The 16,428-nt window shown below is 46.7% G+C and overlaps 2 protein-coding genes across 4 annotated transcripts in view; one reads left to right on the top strand and one right to left on the bottom strand.

Moving 5' to 3' along the window:
- Positions 1-2,460, top strand: part of HMGXB3 (HMG box domain containing 3) — an 87,278-nt gene extending 84,818 nt beyond the window's left edge. Inside the window, exon 20 of the mRNA XM_006893701.1 lies at positions 1,068-2,460. Within this exon, the coding sequence (XP_006893763.1) occupies positions 1,068-1,535 (468 nt within the window). The 3' untranslated portion in view covers positions 1,536-2,460. The remainder of the gene's footprint in view (positions 1-1,067) is intronic.
- An 886-nt stretch (positions 2,461-3,346) lies between these two features.
- CSF1R (colony stimulating factor 1 receptor) overlaps positions 3,347-16,428 on the bottom strand; it is a 50,691-nt gene continuing 37,609 nt past the window's right edge. For all 3 annotated transcript variants that reach the window (XM_006893698.1, XM_006893700.1, XM_006893699.1), the window contains 7 exons: positions 11,992-12,083; positions 11,792-11,889; positions 10,756-10,878; positions 10,565-10,676; positions 9,849-9,948; positions 3,590-3,698; positions 3,347-3,493 (listed from right to left, as the gene is read on the bottom strand). In XM_006893698.1, coding sequence (XP_006893760.1) covers positions 3,347-3,493; positions 3,590-3,698; positions 9,849-9,948; positions 10,565-10,676; positions 10,756-10,878; positions 11,792-11,889; positions 11,992-12,083 — 781 coding nt within the window. The remainder of the gene's footprint in view (positions 3,494-3,589; positions 3,699-9,848; positions 9,949-10,564; positions 10,677-10,755; positions 10,879-11,791; positions 11,890-11,991; positions 12,084-16,428) is intronic.

The following is a 16,428-nucleotide window of genomic DNA, read 5'->3' as shown; positions in this document are numbered from 1 at the left end:
AACTGGAACAATCCCTCGGGCCAACCATATTTCACCCTCTCATAATGCAAGAAGGCATCCCCAGCATCCTGTAGCTGCACTAATATTTTGTCTTGTTCTGGAACTAGCATTTACTCCAGTGAGGGAGACCACAGTATGGCATATACTAGTCAGGATAATCTAAATGTTGGTGTCTTGGAATAAACAAATAAACCTAGAAATTTCTAACTTTGAGAATCATGTGTACATTGACTTATTAAATGCCCAGCTAGGCCTGGAGTACACTGTTGGACTTACCAATGTGACTATCACTATACTGCATGGCATGTTTGTTATATTCTAGACACATAACGATTTAGAAAACACTGATCCTTGCCCAACCTTGTTTTATTAAAAGGGGACCTTAAGGCCCAGATAGAGCTTTGGTGGCCTAGTGGGTAAGGAATTGTGCTGTCAACACAAAGGGATGCAATTCGAGTTCCCAGCTTCTCTGCAGGAGAAAGATGGCTGTTAGTTCTGACTGGAAGGCTCAGAACAAGGCCCATAGAGGGGAATGTGTGCACTGTTATACAGCAAGTTAATGGCAGAGCCCTTGTGTGTCTTGAAACATTGTACCAGGCAATTCTTAATAAAAGGTGCCAGCCCTCCAAGGCCAGCTGTGCCCTTTGATGTCAGAGGCATTAACACTGTTACCAGCAGGAGGGTATCTGCGTGGGTTTATTGTGTAAGGATAAGGCTTCTCTGGCCTTATCAGAGAGGAGACAGCACTGTTGTCACGTAACTTTTGCTAACTCTGTGGGCTTGGTGGCCCTGTGAACTTTTATTGCCGATTCCAAAAAGGGGTCTTAGTCTCAGCTAGTTCCTCCCCATTCCTCCTGCGGCTCCCATCCTAAGCCCCTGGGTGCAATAACAGCAGTGGCTCGAGTAATCCAACATCAGTTCCGAGAGTAGATGTAGTCCCTGTGTCTGTTCTCACACGAGTAAATGGAGGCAGAGAGAAAGGGCACTTGAGGGTTTAAACCTCAGCCATCTGACTCCATAGTGCAGTCATTCCTTTGTACTCACGTGGCTGCTCCTCTCTCTTCTAGAGTGTATCCTGCCCAGAGCTCTTGGACCAGCACTATACCGTGGACATGACGGAATCGGAGCACTCTGTCCAGCACCCAGTCACCAAGACGGCCACACGGCACATTGTCCATGCAGACACACAGCCCAGTCCTGGCGACCCCAGTGCAGAGCACCACTCCCTGACCCTGTGCCCCGAGCTGGCACCCTACACCAACATCCTGGCTTCCATGGCAGATAGCAAACCACACAGTATCCGCCAGCGGCCTGTTGCCTTTGACAATGCCACCCACTATTACCTCTACAACCGCCTCATAGACTTCCTCACCAGCCGGGAGATTGTCAACCGGCAGATCCACGACATTGTGCAGAGCTGCCAGCCTGGTGAGGTGGTCATCCGGGACACACTCTACCGCCTGGGAGTGGCTCAGATCAAGACAGAGACGGAGGAGGAGGGTGAGGAAGAGGAGGTTGCCGCAGTGGTAGAATAAGCCACTTAGTCTACTGTACAGGGATTGCACCATCTCTCTGAAGCCATAGTGCGGGCCTTGCCTGAGGCAGATCATCCAGGAAAATGGCAGAAGTGTTTGCCTGTGGGGAGGGCCTCTGGCTACTAGGACTGACCAAAGAGCTTCCATTTCCTGAGCAAAGAGGAGCCCAGGTTCCTTGGCCCTGCACTCTGTCATCCCACAGGGTGTGAGGAGCAGCACCAAGAAACCCTTCACTGGCCCTGAGAGCACCTGGGGCATAGAGTATGTTCAGCAGGAAGGAAGAAGACTGAGGGAAAGGCTGGTGGCTAGTGGGGCATCCCCAGGGGCAGGGCAGAGATTCTAGAACTAGATGGGAAGGCTGCTAAGGCATCTCTTTCCTCCTCTGAGCAATCATTTCCAGCCCTTGTAGCCATGTGTGTTCCTTAGTCTGTTGCCTTTGATTTGGGGTCTTGTGAGCCTCATCAGCTCTAGGAGTTCCTTTGAGCACTGATTATCCCCAGGGGAGGGTTGCATTTATCTGAAGTTTGTAAGTGGCACACTGGGGAATCTGTGGCGGGAGAAAAGCCACAGCTCTTCCAGGACTCCTCTGCCCTGAGCTGTGAGGAAGAACGTTCCCTCCCTCCTTTCCCTGGCTGCTACTGCTGCCTCCTACATCCTCTTGGGCCATGGATTCTCACCACAGAGGGGATGTGGTCCATGGTCATGACACAGCCTGGCAGCGGTAGGAAAAATTCCCTTCTGTGAAGGGGAAGCAGACTGGGCCGCAAGGAAACAGCGGGACTGGCTCAAGTGCCCAAGGTTTGCTAGGGCACGGGAATTGGCCATGTGTTACTTAATTTATTAAGAGGAGTGGAGTAGGTGGCTTTTTTCCCCCTCCCTCTTCCCCTAACAAGAATAAAGTTTATTAAATTATCAGGTTTGGGTGAAGCACGTGTCAGTTCCGTTGTCATTTTTCTGGAGAGAGGTGTGGTTTTGCCACAGAGGTGCTGAGCTTATCACCACACATGAAGGAGGGGCTGGGGCAGCACAGAAACCAGAGAGCCAACTGTGTTAATGCTGTTAGTTTAATGTCAACAGACGTCCCGCAGCGTGACTGTTAGTGATGATGAGTCCACTTGGGGGAGTGCATGCTTCTTGCTTGGTGTGGCCAGCCACACTCCGAGGTCTTGTGCTCTTCTGCCCAGAATGCCAAGGTTCTGGGCGAAACTCCTAACTTTTTAGCTGCCACGTGGCTCATTACAGCAGTACCAGATCTATGTGGGGTGGGAGTAGGGTAAAGGTTTTTATAGGACAGAACAGATGGTTGGTTAAATCCACTGGCCGGAGTCACCTGTCCCAAGGAGCAAAGCTGACTTCCACTTCCATGCCCCCTCCTACTGTTCCACCTGGTCGGACAAGGGAGCTTCTGTTCTGCCAGTCCAAGCAACCCTGCAAGGCCTTGTTTTCTCAACACCAGGGCAGCTCCTGGGGACTTGTTAGGCATAGAATAATTGAGTCATAAAGGGGTTGAGGAAGGGAATTCTTGGAATAGTGAGTTGAGGGTTCTATCAGTGGGCATAGCAAACACGAGGCTGACAGCTTTGAGAACCATTGAGGAGGGGATGAGGGCTCAGCCCCCAGCCACCTACTGGCAGTGATGGCCCAGGCTCTGGAAATGGGGTCCTCTGACCAGTTGTGAGTGGTCCACATTACTCAGTTTCAGAACTGGGCAGGCTGTTGAATGACATAACCACAGGCAGAGTTTGTGTGTTCTCCCCATGTTGCCCAGGCATGGAGGAGTTGAAGCTTAGAAGGAAGATGTCAGCACTGTCTCAGCAGAACTGATAGTTGTTGGGCTGCAGCAGCGGCTGGGCGCTGTCCCCTTGCTCACAACAGGCCAGGTGCTCGCTTGAGCTCTCCTCCTCTGGCTCACTGCTGCTGCTGCCGCCACTGCTGCTGCTGGGCAAGTTGGCATAGTCCTGAGGATGAGAAGAGCCAGGAGACACTCAGGCCTTATTCCTCAAACCCAGCCCAGCTTACTGTAGCAACCCCTGCACAGGGCCTACCCCACTCACCCGCTCTTTTCCGTCTGCTTTGGCCTGCTCCTGAAGGAGGGAGTAGATCTGCTGGAAAGTGGGTCTTCGAGTGGGCTCCAGGTCCCAGCAGGCCTGCATGATGCTGTATCTGGAAACAGGACAGAATGCATGTGAGGTTCCCCAAGGTTTGGTAATATATCCATCTGCTCCCAATGGAACCCCACCCAGCAGAGGCCTGCGGACTCAGTCCGAAGTGAACTTAGCATGAATCCTGTGCTAAGACTTGCACATCGTTCCTTCATTTAATCGCAGTTCCTCATTTCATCACTCCTTGGCAAATGAGAGAAGAAAGCTCAGGTAGTAAGTATCTTGTGCAGGTTCAAAGAAGAATCTAAGCTTGCAGGTTGATTTGAGGGACTTGCTGCAGAAAGGCAGAGGCTTAGGCTGGTTAGCTGGCTAGGTGGGTGGATCCACCACAGAAAGAAGGCTGAGCAGAGACAGGAGTGGTTGTGTCTGACCTATGGTTTCACGGGGTGGACTGTTGGCCACTGGTCAGTGCAGAGGCTGTGAGGAGGGTTCCTGACTTGCTCAGGCCAAGGGATGAAGAGATGAGCCTGCCTCTGAATCACCATGTTGTTCTGGGTCTTCAGGTGGACTAGGACACAACAATCCTATGAACAATGGCTCTGAACCCTGTCCTGTCTTGGGGCAGCCTCACATCTGACCTATTGCTACAATCACTGTAGTACTGCTGTACAGTAAATCGGTCTCCTTGAGAGTTTCCTCTTTTACACTGACAACCCTTCCAATCATGATGTTCTTACACTTTGAAGAGGTCCTTGATATGCCCAGTGCAGCACATCTTTGATTTCTTGGCTGCTGCTGCAGTGGGTATTGATGGCAGATCCAAGAGAAATTAAATAATGATAACTTATCAATTATGATGTTGCATATTTGGTTCATTTGTGAGGTTCTTTAATGATATTGAGATGTAATCTATATTGAGGGCTCTGATCTTTGATCTTAACTCAGTATTTCAAGTTGTCTTTGTGGAAGCAAGAGTGTGTCATCTGCACAGTGCATGTGGTTGATTAGTCTTCCTCTAATCTTGAGGCCAGATTCTTCTAAATAAAGTGCAGCTTCTCAGATTGTTGAGGATAAAGATTGAATGTCAGTACTGTCACGTCAGAGCTGACCCATAGCTTACAGTTTTCAGAAGCCATTTTGGTGGACAAGTGGTAAGAAGTTGCAGTGCAACCGTAAAGGTACATGATTTGCATCTACTAGCTGCTCTGTGAAGAATGGGCAGTCTCCTCACATGTGATTGACTGCCTCTGAAAACTAGCTGGAGGGTCAACTATGAATCCGCCCTAACTTTAGAGTACACAGCAACAACAACTGGCATGGGAAGAGATTGCCCAACCTCCCACAAAGCAGCTGGTGGATTCAAACCGTGTGCCTGTGGGTTGACAGCACAATTCCTTCCCAATAAAACACCAGAGCTCCCTTGAATAGTAGAGAAAAGAATACAACTCTGATGCATACCTTTTCCGATTTCAAACTGTGGCATCTACTTGTAATAACTGCTTCTTGGTCAATATGTAGGTTTTGTTTGGTACCGTTAAGTAGTGATCCGAGTCAAGTACAACTTACAACGACCCTACAAGACTACAACAGATCTGAACCCTGTCCTAGCCTGTGCCATACTCACACTTCATTACACAACATGGCAGTGACTGTGTCGATCCACCTTGTCAAGGGTCTTCCTCTCCTTCGCCAAACCTCTGCCTTTACGAACATCACGTTTCCATCCAAGGAATAGCCCCTTCTAGCACCATGTCCGCAGAATGTGTGATGATGAGTATGCCTCCTCATCTCTGCCTCCAAAGAGCACTCTGGCTGCACCCTCTCCAAGACACATTTGTTCTTTTGGCCATCCATGGAATGTTCCGTGCTCTTCTCCACCACTATAGCTCAAAGGTATCAATTCTTCTGTCCTCTCTATTCATTGTTCAGCTCTCAGATGCATAGCAAGTGATTGGAAAGGCAATGGCCTGAATCAGACACACCTTAGTCCTCAAACTAACATCATTACTCCTCAATAATTTGAAGAGATCCCTAACTACACACTTTCCCCAGCACAATATGTCTCCTGATGTCCTGACTACTGGTATCGGGGTGTTAATTGTGGATCCAAGCAAGGTAAAGTTGTTGACAATTTCAGTCTTCATCTCTCATGATGTTGCCTGTCGGTCCAGTGTTGAGAGAGAGAATTCATGTTTTCCTGTCGTTGAGAGGCAATATATATTTAAGGCTGTATTCTCCTAAGTGGTACAGCACTCTTCTGTCAGTATGCTTTACTGAAGTAACCTGGGGTTTCTGTGATGCTGAAACTTGTGCCATTGGGGTGTCAAATGGCATAACTATTACCCATGGTGGACAGTGTTTGGTGGAGTTTGCAGTTTTTTGTTTTTTTTTTGCTAGAACATAATTTTTTTTTTTTTTTGGAGTTTGCAGTTTAAGACAGGTTTGGAAGCAGGAGTGGCATCTACTTCCTAAACAGCATGCCTCTGGAAACTATGTACTCTGAGAAACGATTACAGTTACAGAAAGGCTTCACATCTTTTGTTCATAGGGTAGCTATGAGTCGTCCTCGACTTTGATACTCAGCAGCAATTGCTTCAAGTCCTCACTGCAAGCAAGATTGTGTCAACTGCATAACACAGGTTACTGATGAGTCTCCCTGTGACCCTGATGCCATATCCCTCTTTATAGAGTCCGGCTTCTCGAATAATTTGCTCAGCATACAGATTGAATAGGTATGGCGAGAGAATAACAACGCTGACAGATTCCCTTGTTAATTTTAAACCATATAGTGTTCCCTTGCTCTCTTTACACAACAGCCTCCTGGTCTAGGTATAGGTTTCGCAAAAGCACAAATATGTGCTCTGGGATCCCCATTCTTCTCAAAGTTAGCCGTAATTTGTTAAGATCCACAGTCAAATGCCTTTTCATAGTCAATAGACATAAACAAACATTCTTCCTATATTCTTTATTTTCAACCAGGATCCATCTGACTCAGCAGTGATATCTCTTATGCTGCAGCCTCTTCTAAATCCTACTTGAACTTCTGACAGTTCCCTGTCTATATACTGTTCTAGCCGTTCTTAAATGATCTTCAGGATTTTGCTTGCATGCAATATTAATAATATTGTTTGGTAGTTTCCACATTCTTTTGAATAGTTTTTCTTGGGAATGGGAACAGAGACAGACATCTTCCAATCCGTTGTCAGACAGCTGTCCTTCAAATTTCTTAGCATAGACTCATGACACATCCAGGACTGCATTTGTTAAGTAAAACAAGTCAATTGGTATCCCATCGTTTCCTAGGGCCTTATTTATTTTTTTGCCAATGCCTTCAGTGCAGCTTCTACTTCCTCCTCCTCTACCATTGGCTTCTGCTAATATGGTACTTGCTGAAATTTTTCAGTGTCAACCAGTTTGTTTTGGTTCCATGATTCTGTGTATTCCCTCCATCATCTTTTGGTGCTTTCTGAGTCATTCAATATATTGCCCGTAGCATCACTCAGTATTGCAACTTCAGGCTTAAATTTGTTTTCAACTCTCAGTTTAAGAAACGCAAAGTGAGTTCTTCCCTTATTTATTCTCCAATTCCAGCTCTGCACATTCCATTATATTACTTTGTCTTCTCAAACTGGGCTTGAAATCTTCTGGTTCACCTCTTTTGTTTTCCACAACAATCAGCTGTGGGTTTGTATAGGTTTTAGCTTAGCACAATTAAGTGTTCTAAAATTCCCATTCTTCTGAGTGTTACCCATAATTTATTATGGTCCACACAAGTCCAATGCCTTGCATAGTCAAAACACAAATAAACATCTTGGATTTTTTGCTTCCAGCTAAGATCCATATGACCTCAGCAATGATGTTTCTTGTTCTGTGGCAGCTTCAGAATCCAGCTTGAATTTTCACCAGTTTGCTCCAGTCACATTTTGTCACACACAAAAAATCAATTTCTTTTTAAGAATCTGTGTTATTTGGAAGTTTGCAAATGTCAATTTTTTCAATCATTCATAGGCAATAATTACTGTTAATTGATGCAATTAACTTGTTATGTCTAAACAAACCCCTATCAGTATTCCCTTTCTGCACTTTTTTCCCCTTCCCTCCACTCCCGCTTTAACCAGTAGTGTTTCAGCCACTTTTCAATAATATTCAGCAAGATGTTACTTACTTGTGATATTAATGATACTGCTCAGTGATTTTTGTACTCTGATCTTTTTTTTTTTTGAATGACCATAAAGGAACTTTTTCAGTCTGTTGGCCAAGTAGCTGTTTTACATACTTCCTGTCATACACTAGTGAGCATGTCCAGAGCTGTATCTGTTTGCTGAAACACTTCTAGTGGTGTTTCATCAATTCTGGAGGCCTTACTGTTTACAGTGTGTTCAGTGCAGCTTGTATTATTTCTTTCCATACTGTTGGTTCCTTATCATATCTGCTTCCTTAAAAGGTTCAGCATCACCCAGTTCTTTTTTGTACAATGACTATATTCCTTCCATCTTCTTTGGCTAGTTTTTCCATCAGTCAGTTAGAATCTCTTCATTATTGCCACTCAAGGCTTGAATTTGTTCTTTAGTTCTTTCAGCTTAAGAAATGCGCTGTATGTTTTTCCTTTTGGGTCTTCTAACTTGGTCTTTACATATTTCTTGTGTTGCTTTATCTTCTCAGGTTTCTCATCATCTGTTCATCATTTCTTCCTTCTTGATTAGCTTCTTTACAGTCATGAGCAAGTTTCAGAGTCTCATCTGATATCCAGTTTAGTCTCTTTTTTCCTCTCTCTGTAATAACCTTCTGCTTTTTCCATGGACAATGTCCTTGATGCCATCCTACAACTCGTGTCCAGTCCTTTGTGTTCAGTGCATCAAATCTGTTCTTGAGATTATTTTTTTAATTCACCTGGGGTAAGCTCAAGGTCCTGTTTTGACTATCATTCTCATTTTCTCCTTTTGCACTCATTCTCATTTTCTTCAGCTCCAGTTTGACCTTAGATTAAGAGTAATTGATGATCTGTGCTCCAGCCGGATTTTGACTGCTGACCTTGAGCCCCTTGCTCCACTGTCTCTTTGACAGGTACAGTCCAAAGTATTAACAGTGAGTAAGTCACTGCACAAAATTCTGTCATTCGATCTCCATCCTCAATCTCTCACCACAGCCATAGTTTCCAACTACTACCTTTTATCTCTTGCATTGCTATCATCAGTTAATTTTCATGCATCTTGATTGCATGTTCAGTCATTTCAGACTGCTGACGTTGATAGAAATTCTCAGTTCAACTTTGACTTTAGTGATTGGTGAATATATTTGAATAATTGGAATAACAAGCTATAATCCTATGTGATAATATATATGATAGCATTGTATACTTCAGGATATATCTTGAAATGTTTTTTACTGTGTACATGACACCATTCCTCTTCAGTTTGTCAATCCCGACAAAGTAGATGATGATTGTCTGATTCAGAATGGCCAGCACCAAGCCACATCCGCTTACCAGTGCTTAGGATATTGATCTCTATGCGGGCCATCTCATTTTTGACAGCTTCTAATTTTCGTAGGTTCCTGTTTAGTACATTCCCTGTTCTGATTGGTAATCCACGTTTGCCGCTATCTTGCCACATGAACATATGAAGGTTCTTCATTGAGTATATGCTTTCTTTTTGTCCATGTCATTACGGTAGATTCTACTTTGAGGAGGCAGCTCTTCCACAGTCACATTTTTAGTACCTCCCATCCCGAGGGGCTCATCTTGGCACACTTAAACAGTGTTCTGCTGCTATTCAGTGCTTTCTATTTCAGAAGTATCTGGCCAGCCTTACATCCTAATCTTTGCTTTGAAGCTCTGTGAAAACAGATTCACCTTGGTTGTTCCTGCTGGCATTGAGATACCAGTGACATAGCTTCCAACATCATAGCAACACAAAAGCCACCACAGTACAGCACACTGACAGACAGGTGGTGGCACCTTACCAGTCGGAGTTAAAGGTCATGTTTTTCTTTCCATTTTCACCTCTGTTAAAATTCTGCCAAGAGCAGTTCTTCCTCTCCTAGGATATACAGGAAACTAGAAGAAACCCTGCCTTGTTTTAGAGTCTTGTAGGGGAGATAAAGCTGGACCTCAGAACTTTTTAGAGGAGAAAACCCATTCTTTCCCATCTACCTGCCTTGGCAATGCGACATCTGGGCGGTTGCCCTCCCTCCCCAGGATCCCTTCACTCACATCTTCTTGGGAGCAAACGCAGGCTGGGCCATTTGGTAGCCATCCTTCACCAGTTTATAGAACTTGCTGTTCACCAGGATGCCAGGGTAAGGGTTCAGCCCTGCAAAGGCCAAGATGACATCAGAGGCCATGCCTTGGAGCCTCCCCGTCACCTCCCTCCACTCAGACATCTGTAAAGTTGAGGTGCTGGGGGTACCTATAATGATGCTAGAATTCCAGGAGTTCACTGTGCAAAGGGCTCGTGTTTATAGACAGATGAGAGCCTTCACCTAGTGCAGTATTAACTATCGTTACAACTAGAGAGCTTTGGGGACATAGTGGCTAAGTGCCTGCCTGGTGACTGGCAGTGTGGCTGTTTGCACCACCCAGCTCACCGCTCCGTGGAAGAACAGCCTAGCAGGGTGCTCCCATGAAGATTGCAGGCCAGGAAACCCTGAAGGGAAGTACTGCTCTGTAACGTGGGGGTCACAGTAATAAATGTATGGCACCTAACAAATGGATTCCCAAAGAGGGAGTCTGCATTCTAGATAGCAGAAACTGCACAAGCAGAGAAGCAAATGTGGAACACCCTAGAGGGGGCACCCTTCTCACGGCAGAGCTGCTACTCTCAGCCCCTATCTGTCCCCCCACTCCCTTCAGCCCTTCCTCTGCCCTGAGCACAAAGCTCACTGGCATCCTGCCCCACAAGGTACACGGGGTTGAACCCAGCGACTTACCCAATGAGAAGATTTCCCAGAGAAGGATGCCGTAGGACCAGACGTCACTCTGAACCGTGTACACACAGTCGAAAATGCTCTCGGGAGCCATCCACTTCACGGGCAGGCGGGCCTGGCACAGCAGGCCCTGGTCACACTGGGGCCTGGCCCACCGCCCTCCCCAGCTTAGTACTCCCACTCCCAGCACTTACATTGCCCTTGACAATGTAGTTGGAGTCATTCATGATGTCCCTAGCCAGCCCGAAGTCCCCAATCTTGGCCACATGCCCGCTGGTCAGAAGCACGTTTCGGGCCGCCACGTCCCGGTGGATGCACTGGGGGGAAGCATGACAGATTAGGTGAGGGCCTGGAGGCCTTGGGGTCCCCCTCAGAGGAGAACATTTGAGCTCTTTACTGTGGGCTCCTACCAAGACACCCAGATCTGTGACAATGTTTTGTAACCATCACCTGAGCTGCCAGACCCTCCTGGTCCTTTGTCCCCAAGAAGCAGGACAAGCACCAAATTAAGAGTGTAACTTTGGCCCAGAGCAGTGAGCTCCGTGTGCTGTGAGCAGCTGCCTTCCTCAGGGCCTGCCTTTCCAGCCTCCTCCCTTGAAGCTTTTCCCTAAGTGTCATAACCTTGTTTTATCCTCAAAAAGATTTAATGATTTTTTAAAAGTTTTATGATTATGCATATTTTTATAGAAACTAAGGCTCAGAGAATAGTTGGGCAAAGTCGTATAATAGTGGCAGAGCCATAGTCAAGCCTGGGCTTCCCAAGTCTGCACTGTGAGGGTGATGGTCAATGTCCAGCTCTGCAGACTCTTGGTCATCTTGTATCCTATGAACTGCAGGAAGTTAGTTACCATCCCCAGTTTACTGTACGAGGAGCTGGCTCATTGCTGCTGGAACCTGAGCAGAGACTCAGACTTCCCGAGCTAATAAAGGTCTTTACAACCCGTGAGACCATGTGTGTCTGAGTAATAGGTAAAGTCTGTTCGTGGAAATGTGCATGGGGTCACTGTCAGCTGCTTAGTAGGGGCTCCACCCCTCCTGAAGGGCCTCTGAACACCCCCTTTCCACTGGCTTTTGTATCCCATTGCTGCCCTGTGGTCACTTGCTTCCTTCCCCGCCCCCCTTCACATATTTCCCTCTCCTGTCACCTTTACTCAGTTGAGGTCTTGGGTTCAGCTTCCCACCAGCAGGGACCTTAACCACACGTGGGACCAAGGACAAGCCCAGACTCACATTCTTAGAAGCAAGGAAAGCCATGCCCTGGGCCACCTGGCTTGAGAAGTGGAGCAGGTCTCTGAGCTCCAGGGGCCGCCCATCCTCCTTGTCCAGGTCTGTGGAGGGAAAAGGCTTCAGGATGGCATTGCCACAACTCTGCTCTCCCCTGACCCTGGCACTCATCACTGCCCCCCACCTCGACCCTGGCACCTCCTTACCTTGCTCAGAGAAGGAATCATTTGAAGATGAAGTGGAGACAGGCCTCATCTCCACGTAGGTGTCCACATCCTGACTGGAGAAGCCACTGTCCCTGCACAGGAGAGGGGGTCCGGAGGGTGAGTCGGTCACTGCTGATGGCAGCTCAGGCCATGACCTCACCCAGCCCTTAAGCAGAAAAGGGAAGGAACCTTGAGGTGAACTTGAACATCTATTTCTGACAAGGAACCCTCCTTCTGCTGCATTCCAAGTAGTCGGTGAGCTCTGCTGGACCATCCTCCATTCTAGCCTGTATAGGGTCTACCTGTGAGAAGGCCCTTTCTCGTTCCCATGTAAATCACCCTCTGCATGTTCCTCCTCCCAATCTTTGCTCTTCTCTCCAGGATCACAGAGGAGTCAGCCCCCTCTTCCCCATCACAGCCCTGCAGGGCTTTGAACGTACTCAGAGGGGCCCCTTTTTGAGGGATCTCTTCTCCAGAGGAGTTTCTCCCCTCTGAGGACCTTACATTCAAGTCACTAGGGAGCCTTTATTACCCTCTGTGCCAGGACTGCAAATCAGTGACTTCAGAATCTCAGGGATGAAACCTAGTCATGTGCATTTTTAAATCTGTCCAGGTGATTCCAGTGTACATCCTGAGTTGGGCCCACTAGTCTAGAAGAATGTGTCCTTTGCTGTCATCAACATGCCTATGAATCATCCCAGGATCTCCTAACAATGCAGATGCTAATTCTGTAGGGCTGCCTGGGCCCGAGAAGCTATATTTCTATTTTAGCTCTAGTCCCCGTTGTGATGCCTGTGCCCCCACACTGAGTAGAAAGAGACTTTGAGAAGTACTGCTTTAGAGTCAATGTTGTTATGTGCCATCAAGTCACCTGCGACCCATAGCAACCCTGTGTGCAGCAGCTTTGAAGGCTGCCCTATCTTGAGCCAGTCTCATTAATTCCTACACACCTACCCCTATCACCCCCGTTACTGTATTAATCCATCTCATCCGGGGTCTCCCTCTCTATCCCTCCATCCTTACGAGCATCATGTCTTTTTCCAAGGATTGGTCCTTTCTGGCCACGTGCCCAAAGTATGTGAGATAGAGCTTCAAAATTCTACCCTCCAGGGAGAAACTTAGTTTCACCCTCTACAAGATGGTGTTTTCTTGGTGATCCACGGTATGTTCAAGACTCTTCTCTAGCACCACAACTCAAAGGCATCAGTTCTTCTGTTATCCTTCGATACTGTCCAGCTCTCTGATGCATAGCAAGTAATGGCAAAGACTATGGCCTGAATTAGGCACACCGTAGTCTCTATAGACTGACATCATTGCATTTCAGCACTCTGGAGAGGTCCCTGACAACAGATTTTTCCAATGCAATTCATCTTTTGGTTTCCTAACTTCTGTTGCCAAGAGTGTTGATTGTGGAGCCAAGCAAGCTGTAGTTGTTAACAACCTCAGTCTCTTCTCCATCTATCATGATGCTGCCAGTTGGCCCAGTGGCGAGAATCTTTGCTTTCTTGATGGTGAGCTTCAATTTATATTGAAGACTACAGCCCTTGACCTTCTATAGCAAGTGCTTCAGATCTTTCTCAGTTTCAGCAAGCAAGGTTGTGTCATCTGCATAGTGCAGGTTGTTGATGAGTCTTCCTCCATTCCTCATACCACATTCATCCTCATAAAGCCCGAATGATGTGTTCTTCATATAGATTGAAAAAGTATCAAGACAGGTTGCATCCCTGGTGCACACCTTTCCTGATTTTGAACCATGCAGCGTTTCCTTGCTCTGTTCTGACAGCTGCTTCCTGGTCCAAGTATAGGTTTCCCATAAGCACAATCAAATGTTTTGAGATTTCCATTTTCCTCAAGGTTAGCCACAATTTGTTGTGATCCACACAATTGAAGGCTTTTGCATAGTCAATGAAACAGATAGGCATTCCTCTGGCACTCTCTGCTTTTAGCCAAAATCCATTTGACATTGGTGATAATGTCTCTAGTGCCATGGCCTCTTCTAAACCCAGCTTGTATTTCTGGTAGTTCTCTGTCATTGTACGGTGTCAGTCATTTCGGGATAATCTTCAGCAGAATTTTGCTTGTGTGTGATATTAGTGATATTGTTCGATAATTTCCACACTGTCTGGTCACCTTTTCTTGGAATGGGAATAAATATGGATCTCATCATATAAGTTGGCCAGGTAGTTGTCCTCCAGATTTCTTGCCACAACCTGGTAAACACATCATTGCTGAATACTTCTTACCCTCCTGTCCCCTGTGCTACAGAGTTGCGCTCCTTGCTTTGGTGTCCATATCCTCACATTCCGAGAAAGAGAACCGAGTGCTTTATTTATGATCTATGATATAATCATATGGTATAACTATGGTAAAACCATCCCCCTCCCTTGTTCTAGAACAATACTTCTGTGAGATCCCATTTGCAACAGGCTAGAGACAGCAGCAGGCTAAGAATGGAAGATTACTGTTTGCCTCAAGAATGAGAACTACCTACCACCAAAATGACCACTCTTCTTTGTTCAAATAACTAATAAAGCCCTTAAAATTTGGTCCCAACTGGTTCCCTCTGAAAAAAGTTTGAGTCTGCATCCAAGTGCCCATTATGATCAAGAATTGTTGTAGAAGTCAATTTTATAAAACCCTCAGGTTCACTGCTGAGTCAGTTCCAGCACATGGTGACCCCCTGTAGGGTTTTTAAGTCTGTAAGTGGCAATGAGAGACTGTCCATCTTTCCCCCTTAGAGTCTCGGTGGCTTCAAAATATAGGAGCCACTCGACATTTGAGTTAGCATCACAGCCTGCTGTGGCTACGTCACCGCAGCTCCCTAGAAGCACATTATAATACTAAAATTCTCACAGCCACCATTTTTGAGATAAACCAAACATCCAGTGTATGAAGACGCCTCGAGATTGGGCACGTACTCATACCACCAGCACTGCAGCACAGCTTGACCACTTCTTAGGAAATGTCATCAGCCTTTCCCCCGATCCCATAAAGCCTCTGTGCTGCTTTGCACTCTGAAATTAGTGACACTCTAGGCACTAGCCCCGCTGTCTTCTATTACCTGCTTCAAGTGAAAACGAAGCTGGCCTGTCCACACGCTGCATCAAGACCCTTTTTGTCTAATCCAGAACCCCCACAGTAACACGCTGGCAGAATTGGTTCATACGCCATTTGATCTGGAAATCATCCTACCCCCTGAGTCTTTTCCCCTCCTTCAGACTCCACAAAGAAGTGTCTGCTTTTCTCTAATTCTGGTTTGGATTTGGTCTGGCCTGTGGTACCGCCTGCAGAGGCTCAGAAGGGGAAGTGGGCGCATCATCTCTGAGGACACTGGTTGAAGAGAAATGACCTCCTTCCGCTTTTGCCTGTGCAGTCTTGGCAGTTGACAGTGACAGGCTAGGAGTCCCTGACTGTTTTGATCTGCCCCTGGCCCTCATCTGTCTGATTCTGGGACCTCACAAGGCCCCAAGATTCTCTCAGAGTGTGCTGTGGCTCAGGTGAGTGAGTCCTGGGCCAAGAGTGGAGGGAGCAGGCTCCTAGCCCAGGCTCTGCTTCTGCCCTGACTCATCTGTGACATAAAACTTGCCACTTCCCACTTTGGTTCTGAAAGTGGCTCTGTTCATCCACCTCTGGGTGGTTTCCAGGAATCACAGCATTCTGGAACAGCAGGACCAGAAAGGCCATCTCCTCTAACCCTCTGCCGGCTTGCCTGGATATGGGAGGGCCACATTGGCCAATGAAGGCCAGTGACTTGGCCATAATCATATAGCTACAATGGGCTCAAGTATATCAGAGTTCATGAGGATGGCATAGGAAAGGTTCAGATCCATTGCTCATACGGTTGCAATGAATCCTACTCAAAGGCAAGTAACAACAATAACAATCCTGCTTAATATTTTCTCATCCAAGAAACCCATAGATTCTGCCCCACTTCTCTGGAGCAAAGTGGGGATGCTGGTTACTTCTCAGTGGACTAGGTGCCCTGAAGTCCTCAACTAGCATTTGCTGTGGGAGAGATGAAATGGTTAGCACCATGACATGCCAACAGATCTGATCTTTTACAGATTATAAAGATTGGGTGCTCAGTTGCTACTTGGAAGGTCGGTGGTTCAAAACCTACCAGTCTTTCAACAGGAAAGAAGACCTGTCAATGTGCTTCTATAGAGTTTATAACTTAGGAAACCCTGTGGAGCAGTTTTGCTCTGTCAGATAGAGTCTACTCAACGGCACACCGTGACACCAAGCCATGGGCTTCCCATCTTTCCCTCTAAACTCCCAGCATATCACTGACTCTCGAGTCTGTTGTCTGCCATTGCGTCAGAACTGACTCTTAGCTGACTCTCCAGAGGGTTTTCAGAGGCAGTAAATCACACAGGAGGAGACTGCCCATCCTTCTCCTGTAGAACAGTTGGTGGATTCAAACCACTAGCCTTTGGG

Source organism: Elephantulus edwardii, unplaced genomic scaffold (assembly GCF_000299155.1).
Source record: "Elephantulus edwardii isolate Elephantulus edwardi_28Jun2011 unplaced genomic scaffold, EleEdw1.0 scaffold00130, whole genome shotgun sequence".
NCBI lineage: Eukaryota > Metazoa > Chordata > Mammalia > Macroscelidea > Macroscelididae > Elephantulus > Elephantulus edwardii.
This window is presented reverse-complemented; position numbering and strand designations above follow the sequence as displayed.